General features: G+C 39.7%; 1 protein-coding gene across 2 annotated transcripts in view; it reads left to right on the forward strand.

Annotated features, from left to right (window-relative positions):
- Positions 1–10,496, forward strand: part of gnao1b (guanine nucleotide binding protein (G protein), alpha activating activity polypeptide O, b) — a 231,476-nt gene that overhangs the window by 208,144 nt on the left and 12,836 nt on the right. The window contains exon 8 of one of the 2 annotated variants that reach the window (XM_043707217.1): positions 1,575–4,643. In XM_043707217.1, the coding sequence (XP_043563152.1) occupies positions 1,575–1,762 (188 nt within the window). In that variant the 3' untranslated portion in view covers positions 1,763–4,643. Of the gene's footprint in view, positions 1–1,574; positions 4,644–10,022; positions 10,177–10,496 lie in introns of those variants that run through there. The other variant, XM_043707218.1, reaches the window with a different exon arrangement.

Here is a 10,496-nt window from a genome sequence, read left to right on the forward strand (position 1 = left end):
TATTGATGAATGAGAATGTTATTGATCTATGAGCGAGAAGTGCAAGGAAAGATGTCCAAAATAACCCAGTATTCCAAGAGATGATAGACCATGAGTCCATGAACAGAATTCTGAAAATTCAAAGTAAAGTAACCCTCTTCACATTCATTTTCCTTCAAGTAACAGAGCTGTACTCCTCCATATCACAGGAGAAAATTTACAATAATTTTGATGTAGGTTTTCACCAGTTCCTCTTGATTAAATTAGTCATAATTCAGTCAAATGGTTTATGTAACATAAGCAGCATTCAAGGTAAGGCAGGCTCATTTTAAGGAAAATAGAGATTTAATTGAACATCAGAAGTTACATTATAAAGGAAAACTTAAGTTCTGTTCTCCATGCTGAGGGACATTTCAGAGCAAATGAAGGTGCTGCACCATCTTTCAGATTAAATAAAGGACATCAGAGTAAGATCCCAAGGGATTGATTAAAGATGAGGATCACGGTCAATATTTATTCCTCTGCCAGCATCATTAAGAACTTATTTGTCTTAGCATCATTTGTTGGATCCTATTTTGTGCAATTTTACTGTTGTGTTTGTCTACATTAATGACACTTCAGAAATTCTTCATTTGGCTGTGAGGCTGTACTAGAAAGTTGTTGCTATGAGTAGATTCCTGAAAGACTGATTTCATGAAAAAGAAAACCTCTGGTCAAGGGATATAGAAGTTTAGTTTCTGAACTAGAATATCAAACTCATAATGGATGATGCATTTCATGTGTTATCTTTAAAATTATGTTCAATCTCTAAACCTTTTATAACGAGTCCATCTTTTCTTGCATGCTGCATAAGGTATTTGACCAGCTCGTGATATCTTTCCCTGGAACAGTCCATCTAAAAAGAGGAGCACAATGTTTGTGATAGCATTTATATAGCTGCTTTAACTATAGAAAATACCTCTCGGTGCTTAAAATGGAGGTAGCAGTTTTTTTTATGGTACTTGGTCCCCTCCAACTACCGCCAGTTGCCTAACCTGTTTGCACTGCAATCTTCTGCATAGTTTCCATAGACCCTGAGTGCATTGACCAAATTAACAATCTTTTTATGTCATTCCTGATAATGATTTTTGCTCAGCTCCCCCATTATGGTTAGATCCTGATCTCAGCCAGTTGCACATTCTGAGGAATTGCCTGGAATTGCAACAAGCAGTTCTCTCAATCTGTTGCTTTGAATGTGAATGTAGATTGGTCTAACCTCTGAAAAATGTGGAGAAACTATCTTAACCTGCCCATGGTTACGGGGAGATGGGCCAAACCTGAACTTCCTCAATACTCCCCTGAGTTTTAATACCTGGCATGGCATTTACCAGAGTCCCTGCAATGGCCTTTGGAAGCCTCTTGGGAATATTTTGACAAAGAAGCGGTAAAGAAACTGCGAGACGACCAAATGCTTTCGCCAAATGCTTTCATTTTCAAATCTTTTACCTGATTTGAAAGGGCTGGTATCTAGCACCAGATAAGGTATTGCTCAGAAGAACAATCTCAAATATTGCTGATTTTGTTATTTTTCCTCTGTGTTTGTGTCTCTCTTTCAGGCCCCAGCATGTTTGCTGAAGCTGTTTCTTACATTCAGTCCCAGTACGAGAGCAAGAACAAGTCAGCAAGCAAGGAGATCTACACACACATTACCTGTGCCACTGATACCAATAACATTCAGTTTGTTTTTGATGCAGTAACTGATGTGATTATTGCAAACAACCTGCGAGGGTGTGGACTGTACTAGAGTCCGTCAGGCACTGTACAGGTGGCATTTTTGGAGACATTTCTGCCACTGATTTTACATCACACATAAACAAAACAGCCAATTTTGTAGCTACTGCTGTTCAAGCACTGAGCAGAATTGGACAGATTTTGTATTCCCTTGAATATACACGTGAGTCAGGCAGGCATATACACACCCACCCCAATATGCACCATGTCCTTGGAGACGCAGTTATAATGCCACTTTTGCATTAATGATTTTGTAAGCGAGTGTGTAAGTGGCAGTATAACTCTGGAGTTACTGTCCAGGAAACCAGGAAATGCGAGGCCCATGCCTGGAGGTTGTCTCCTGGTGGTTGAAGTTTGCACCAAGTTCAGTATAATTCCAATCCAATGGTACTGCACTGTTAACTCATACGCAGCTATTCACATTGTCAGTCATTCATGCGTACACATCTAGCCTAACACTCAGGAAACGCATACACACTGTAAGTGTTCTTTGCAGTCAGTACTGGATATCCTCATCTTCTCATTCTCTCCCCTCTGTAATTAATTCCTGATGTTTTCAGTTTGACTAAAGTTATTTTCAGATTCACATTGCCTGACAAGTTTCTGTTTTTTTGAAAGAAATTTTATATTTCAGAATCCAGAGCCTGTCATATTCAGTTGCGCTTCAATTTGATGGAGAAGTTGTTGTCTTTTAAGTTTCTCTAGGGATGTTTGGTAAAATTAGAGAGGAGATTTGGTAAGAGATTTAGCAAGGAGGTTCAGCCATGTGCTGGCATCACAGAACCTGGGACTGTGTTGTATATCAGTGACTGGACCTGTGTTTCCCAGTCAGTGTGGTCTGGTCTGTGTGCAACCCTACCTCATGTTGCCCAGTCCATGTGAGATCCTCGTGTTGCCAGAATGCAGAATGAGATAGTACCTGGTATTTGTGGGCAGAGCCAGTCTCTACTGAGACTGTAGATATATGTTGGAACTTGATATCTATTGATGTTTGCTATACCTAACACAGTTGATCAGTCATGTTGAGGTCCATTTCTAAAACTTAGATAATACATAGATGCAGGTTTTTCTTGTCAGCTAATCGATGTGGAATCAAAATATGATAGTCCTTTCACATACCTTGTTATTCTAACTCATTGAAAGGTAAGCTTCTCTGTGTGTATAGGGGATATCCAAAAATATTTATCATAAGTCAAACTATATACTAAAAACTACAGTAAATATTTAAAGCTGAAATAATACATTACAGTTGAACACAGGTGGCATTAAAATATAATAAATGTAATGTCTGCCCATTACAAATGATTGACTTTTGGGAGGAAGCTGATCTTTATCATTGAGTTTGGGAGATTTGCTGTCATGTTGAATCTTTAACACAATTTTCCTCCTTTTCGCACTGCCACAGCAAGATCTCCATATTTCTGACAATGCTTCATATGCTGTACACCCTGCTTCTGATTATGGGCAGGTTTAGGCTGAGCTGGTTGTTGTCTGGGAATGGAAAGATTCAGAAACAGCTTTCTTTGTTGATCTAAAGAATCCAGTCCCTGTGAGAATTAACAGGGTCCGACTCTGAAGTTTAGGCCAGAGAGCTCTGAGTGTTTTATACTCAGTCTTACAAATCTTCTATTTTAAGATTTTTCTTTTACCTGCTGTATAATTCCACCTGGGTGTTTTTGTTTACTGGAGAGGGGATACACAGCTCAGTACTGTAGGTAATTACAGCTATAAGGCCATAGGAACAGAAGTAGGCTGTTCGCCCCATCAAATCTGCTCAACCATTCATGGAAATCATGGCTGATGATAATCCACAACTTCATGTCATTTCCCCATAACCTTTGATTCCCTAATTGATTAAACATATATCTTAGACATGAATATATTTCTGATTCAACCTCAACAGCCCTCTGTGGTAAAGTGTTCCACAGATTCATGACCCTCCACATTTCTGTCTTAAATGGGTGATGCCTTGCTCTGAGATTGTGCTCTCTGGACTTTGTTTTCACTTGTGAGAGAGAGTCTAAGTATCAGCATCTACCCTGACAACACCCTAAAAATCTTGTGTGTTTCAATAAGTTCTCCTGTCATTCTTCTAAACTCCAATGAGTACAATGTACTCAACCTCCATTCATAAGTAAAACCCTTTGTACCCGGAAACAACCAAGTGAACCTATTAAGAAAGGAGGGAGGCAAAAAGCAGGTAACTGCAGGATGATTAGCCTAACATCTGTACTTGGGAAAGTATTGGAATCAGTTATTATGGATGTAATAGCAGAAAGTTTGGAAAATTATAATCTAATCAAGCAGAGTCAGCATGGCTTCATGAAAGGAAATCATATCTAATTTATTCGAGTTTTTTGTGAAAGTCTCAATCAGAATTGGTAGAGGGGAACTAGTAGATGTGTTGTATTTGGACTTCGCGAATGCATTCAACAAGGTACCTCACAAAAGGTCAGGTCATAAGAGCCTGGGGTGTTAGAGGTAGTATATTGTCAAGGATAGAGAATTAGTTAATGGGCAGGAAACAGCAAGTGGGGATAAGGGGTTCTTTCTTAGGTTGGCGTCCCATGACCAGGGATCAGTGCTAGGAGCACAACTGTTAACAATATATATTAATGACTTGGAGGAAGGAAGTGAATGTACTCTAACCCAATTTGCAAACAACACAAAAATAGGTAGAAAGGCAGGTTGTGAGTGGTATACAGACAGTTTACAGAGATAAATTAATAGGTTAAGTAAATTGGCAAATGTATAATCTAGAAACATAGATTATTGGAAGGGAAAACAAAGAATAAAATCTTATTCAAATGTATAAAAATTGCAGAAAGTTGCAACACAAAAGGACTTGTTGGTATTTGTACATGAAACACAGAAAGCTAGTACATAGATGCAGCAGGTAATCAGGAAGGCTAATGGAATGTTGGCCTTTATTTCAAAGGGGTTGGAGTATAAGAGTAGGGAAGTCTTCCTACAACTGAACAAGGTGCTGGTGAGACCACTATAAGCAGTTTTGGTCCCCCTACTTTAAGATATCATTTCATTGGAGCCATGTCAGAAAAGATTCACATAGATCATCCCTGTAATGGAAGCTAAACAGGTTGGGACTGTACACACTGGAGTTTAGCAGAATAAGACATGATCTCATTGAAACGGTATTTACCCAGTCATGCCCCTTAAGAATCCTGAGAAATGTTCCCCTCGTGGGAGTCTCAGACCAAAGGGCATAGTCTCAGAATAAAAGGATGCCAATTTAAGACTCAGATGAGGAGGAATTTGTTCTTTCAGAGGGTTGTGAGTCTTTGGAATTTTTTTTGTCATAGAGAGCTGTGAGTGCAATGTCCTTCCATAAATTTAAGGCTAATATCAATAAATGTTTGGTCAGTATGGGTATCAAGTATTATGGGAGAAACACGGGAAAGTGGACATGAGGAATGTTGGATCAGCCATGATTCTATGGAAAACTAGAGCAGGCTTGAGGGACCAAACAATCTACTCCTGTTCCTGTTTCTTCTGGTCTAGTCTTCTCTGGACTGCCTCCAAAGCCAATATATAGATAAAGGAACCAAAACTGTTCACAGTATTCAATCTATGATCTGACCAGTGCCTTGTTTTGTTTATATTTTTACTCTCCATTCCATTGGAAATAAAGTCCAAATTCATTTGCCTTTCCCAGTTACATATTATCATTTTTGCGATTCATGTACGATGCCTCCCAAATCCATTTGTTCCATAGCTTTCTGCAATCTTCCTCCATTTAAATAGTATTCAGTTTCTCTGTTCTTCTTGTCAAAATGCTTAACCTGAAATTTTCCCAATTATATTCCATTTGCCAAGATTTTGCCCATTCTCTTAAACTGTCTATATCCCTTTGCAGACTCTTTGTGCCAATCTCACCACTTGCTTTCCCAACTATCCTTGTTATCGATAAAGAGGAAAACAATGGTGAAGCAGTGTCCCCTAGTCTAGTTGCACCTCATTGAAGGACAGACTTATGATTAGAATAGTGTCTGATCTCTCAATGATCCTGAAGACTAGAGTAGTTCCCTGTCTCTGACAATGTATGTGGTATTGAACTAATCACTATAATAAATGCAACAATGTAACACAGAGTAGAATTTGAGTATGAACAACAAAGCTTGCCCTCTGAGAGTTTCACTTCTTAGAATTGACTTCAGATGTCTTTGGTGAGGAATGCATTAGGTGTATCAGCCAACTAGGACAAGGCTAGACAGGGAAACATGATATGCAGCAGAGTCCTGAATGGGGACCAGAATGTAACAACATTTGACCTCAAATTCTTTGACTTAAGGAAAATGTATCTGACAATGGCAAGTATACAAGGTCTACGACTTAAGATAGAATTGCTCTGATACCTGAACCATACTAATCTACAGGGCTGTTTAGTGTTATTCATTCACTAGTTTCACATTTAGAACTAGGTGAAGTAAGAAATCAGTTCATGGTATCTGCCACTGTAGCCCAGGAGTCTTTGATACTATTCATTTACTGGAAGCAGAACTGGGAGTTGCAGTTTCAGAATGATTAGTATTAGGCTATTTAATACAGTAGCATTTCAATACAAGAGACATTCGTGTTGATAACTGGACTTCTATCCTCCATCCTGGAGTAATGATATTGCTTCAGCACAAGAGATAGGACCTGTTCTGATGTTTATCACAACAAGCATCAGTGCACCAAGCTACTTTGACTGTCAGCAAAGGAACATGTTCATTGAATCCGCATGGGGTATACATCATGAATGGGATGTGAGAATTTGTGGTTTGTTGACACCCATTCAGTATTAGTAATGGTTCAGTTAGTGGTGTTCAGTTGTTGCTCCCTCACAATTAGTCCAGGTGGAGACACTGTGGAGAGATCCTATGTTACTTGGCAGTACGTTTTTGCTGATCACAAGATGCAGTTCCATTGAGTGTTAGTGTACGTCTTCAAGGTTACCTGCCAGCTTCAAACCACTCGTACGGCTCTGCCAATTGTGAATGGTTTGAAGGCTGATTGTGTTGTTTTTTGACTATTGAGAATCAGACACCTTTCCCTGTGCCATATTGGTATTCCTGTCCAAAGTGTTAACCACAAACTGAAAGACGCCTTCGCAGTGCCATAACATAGATAAGAGTGGAGTGCTTCAGGTAAGTGAACCATGAGGAACACGAGTAAACTTTTTTCCAAACCTAGTTGGACAAGGACTCCAAGTCCTTTACTCTTAATGTATGTGTCAATATTCTGTAGCAGTCTCTTAGTCACCTCTGTGTCAGATTTGGAACCCTTATGTGAGCTTGAGTGGTTGCTTAGGCTAACCTAGTGCTTTATTACATGTGAATGAGGTTGTACTTACAGTCATTTTGTAACAAAGTAAGTCTGTTTATATGGTAGATTATTATTATTTATTTCTGTTGTTAATGTATTTATTAGTAAGGTTATCAATAAAGTACCAGCTCTTTCCTAAGATGCGTGTTTGCCTCTTCTTTGTGCCTGACCTCATGATGCTCAATGTATTCTTTCATTCATTCTTAGATCTACGATGGTGAGATGAAGAACTGTTCAAACGATTTTCTCCAATTTTCAGATTTCAAATCGACAGCAAAAAAAAGCCATACCTTTATCCCCAGATATCTGTAGAAAATCTTGTGATATTGTTTTGATTGATGTGCTAATTCTAACTAATAACTGACCATCAATGCTGCCCTAAACTGGAATGATGTGTTTTTCTCTCTGCTTCCAATAGCTGTATCATCTCTTAACTTGTAACTTGGGTGCTAAATGGTTAATGTGGGTTTCATTGATTCTCACTCCGTAAGCCTATTGTTTAATTATGCCTGCCTTTTTCCACAGGATCCAAGCTTCAGTACAATCCTGACTTTTAATAAGATGAGACAGTCTGTACAGTAAACCTTTGTGCCTGACGTTTTGTGACTAACTGGGGAGATATGATTGTAGTTTATTAAAAGTCTGAGTTCCCTACTGTACCCTGATGCCAACGCGCTCTGTTTTGGGGATTTGGGATTGGAAGGTGGTTAGGCGGTTCGGTGATATATTCAGTTCACTGAATCAAAATGTATTCCAAAAACACCAGGGCCATTGAAAGCAAATGTTGGGGCACACATCTGCTTTCATTGGTGATTTGTCCAATTGCCACTGCATGTAAATACAGTAGGTATCAAATTAACATAACAAATGTATCAGCATCAAACCCCCCATGTATGTCGTCATCTCAGCCCAAGAACTCCTTGTTATCTTGCTATGTTTGCCTGCCTTCAGAGGGAGACGTTGTGATCAAATTGGTTGTGGCTTTTGTTGTGGTCCTGCCGCTCTGGTGAATCAAAAATGAAAACCCTGAATGCAGAACTAGGTTTAGCATTGGGATTTTGGCCTGGGTTTCAGAATTATTTCTCAGCAGGTTCTGCAGGAATATTATGGTAACAGTTGGTAGAAATGTACCCTAGATCACATGCCAAGCAGCTGGACGTAGAAAACCCTTAGCAGTCTTGCTGTTGCAGGGATTTGAATGTCCCAGTTAGGAAGGTTTTTCGCAATGCTATTTTATTATAGCTGCTGATGCGAGTTCCTTCCATGGTGTGGAGGAGCTGACTTTCATGTGTCTTGTCTCTCAGATAGCTAAAGAATAGATCTGTGAGTATTATTGTAATGTCTATAGTATGTGTGCACAAAAAAAAGCTTCTTACAGTGTGTAATGTAGCTTAATGAGTTGGTGTCATGACCTTGAATGGATGGACTGCAGGACTGAAATGTTTCAGTGATTTGGTCTGTATTTATTCAGTTAACTTGTTGTCACTTGGTTATACTGGTTTGTATTTTTATGTATATTTGCACTGCAGATGCATTGACATTCAAAAAGAGGTTGATTGTTGTTCATCAAGTTAGGCTGAACTCTGCCCAGGCAAAATTACCTGAATAATATTACCTGGATTAATTACCTGGAAAGGGCGGCACAGTGGCTCAGCGGTTAACACTTCTGCCTCACAGTGTCAGGGAGCCAGATTCAGTTTCAGCTTCGGGTTAACTGTGAGGAGTTTACACATTCTCTCTGTGTCTGTGTGGGTTTCCTCCGGGTGCTCCCACAGTCCAAAGATGTGCAAGTTGGGTGGATTAGCCATAGTAAGTGTGGGATTATGGGGATAGGGTGGGGGGGGGGGGGAGCGGTCTGAGTGGGATGCTGTTTGGAGGGTAGGTGCAAACGCAGGGGGCTGAATGACCTCTTTCTGCCCTATGTGTTTAGCAGTGTTGCCAGAGAAAGTGGTGGCACACTTGACAGCTGAAGAAAGGTCAGTTGTCTTGATTAGGGAACACAATCATTGAGTAAGGTTTTATACATCAAAACAAGATCATCCAAAATAGCAATGATCTTATCTGTGCATCATTTGCTATATCGTACAATGTACCTTACCTTGTGAATTCTATTCTCTATGTCCCATACACCCAATTGAATCTATGATATTTTATCCCGGGAAGATAGTTTCTGTATGAGTTAAAGAAGAGGCTTCTGAGAATGGTTCTAGCAATGAGGGTAGGATAGATCACTGGGATAGATTGAACAAGTTGGGGCTGTTCTTGTTAGACTAGAGAAGGTTGAGGGGAAATCTGATAAAATGATGAATCTGGAGAGAGCAGGAAAAGAGGAAATGTTCCAGTTGGTAGAAAGGTCAAGCCAAAGGGGACACCAACTTAATGTCACATGGCAAAAGGAATGAAAGATGATGTGGGAAAGACATATTTTAACATTATGACTGGTTAGGTTTGGGAATGGACTGTTGGAGAGTATAGTGGAGCCAGCTTCACTCATAACTTACAGATTGGATAATTATCTGAATTGAGAAAAATATTGTAGGGCTACGAGAAAAAGGCAGGGGAATGCATCCCACTGATTTACAGAGATCTGGCATAGACATCACAGGCTAAATAGCCTCCTGAACTGAAATCATTCTATACTTCTATTCAGAAACCAACAGAGGTCAACAGGAAAGAGCTAAATTGACAAGACAGTTTCTAGAATGATCAACAGGGAATGCTGAAAGTTGAAATGTTGGAATGTGTGTGACTGTGTGTATGTGTGTTTACTGCTGTTTGTATCTGTTCACCTGAACTTTGAACTGTCTGAACTTATTTGAGAGCTTACTTGTATCTAATATCTATTTGGCTCATGTTTATTAACTATACACATTCATACAGTTTCCCCTTTTCTGATGCTAACGAATCCTCCTCCTTTCTTTCTCTTCTTTCCCTTTCCCTTGCTACAGAACCGCATGCACGAATCTCTAATGCTGTTTGATTCCATCTGTAATAATAAGTTCTTCATCGACACCTCCATTATTCTTTTCCTCAACAAGAAAGATTTGTTCGCTGAGAAGATCAAGAAGTCGGCTCTTACAATCTGCTTCCCTGAGTACACAGGTAGGAGTTTTATAAAATTAAACTTGCCCTTCCCTTGTCTCTCACAGCAGCAACTCCCTCTCCACATGCATGGTTGTATATTTCTGGCTTTGTCCACATAAATCATTCATTCTCTTCAACTAACTCCTCTTCATTTCAAGGTTAAAGGTCATGTGTCACTAAACGTTTCTGACCTGCTAACCACAGACATATATGTGTGTGTGTGTGTGGGGGTGAGAGTGTGTGGATGGGTGTGAGAGTGTGTGGGTGGGTGTGAGAGTGTGTGGGTGTGAGAGTGTGTGGGGGTGAGAGTGTTGGGGTGAGAGTGTGTGTGTATGTGT

This window comes from Chiloscyllium plagiosum, chromosome 17 (genome assembly GCF_004010195.1).
Source record: "Chiloscyllium plagiosum isolate BGI_BamShark_2017 chromosome 17, ASM401019v2, whole genome shotgun sequence".
NCBI lineage: Eukaryota > Metazoa > Chordata > Chondrichthyes > Orectolobiformes > Hemiscylliidae > Chiloscyllium > Chiloscyllium plagiosum.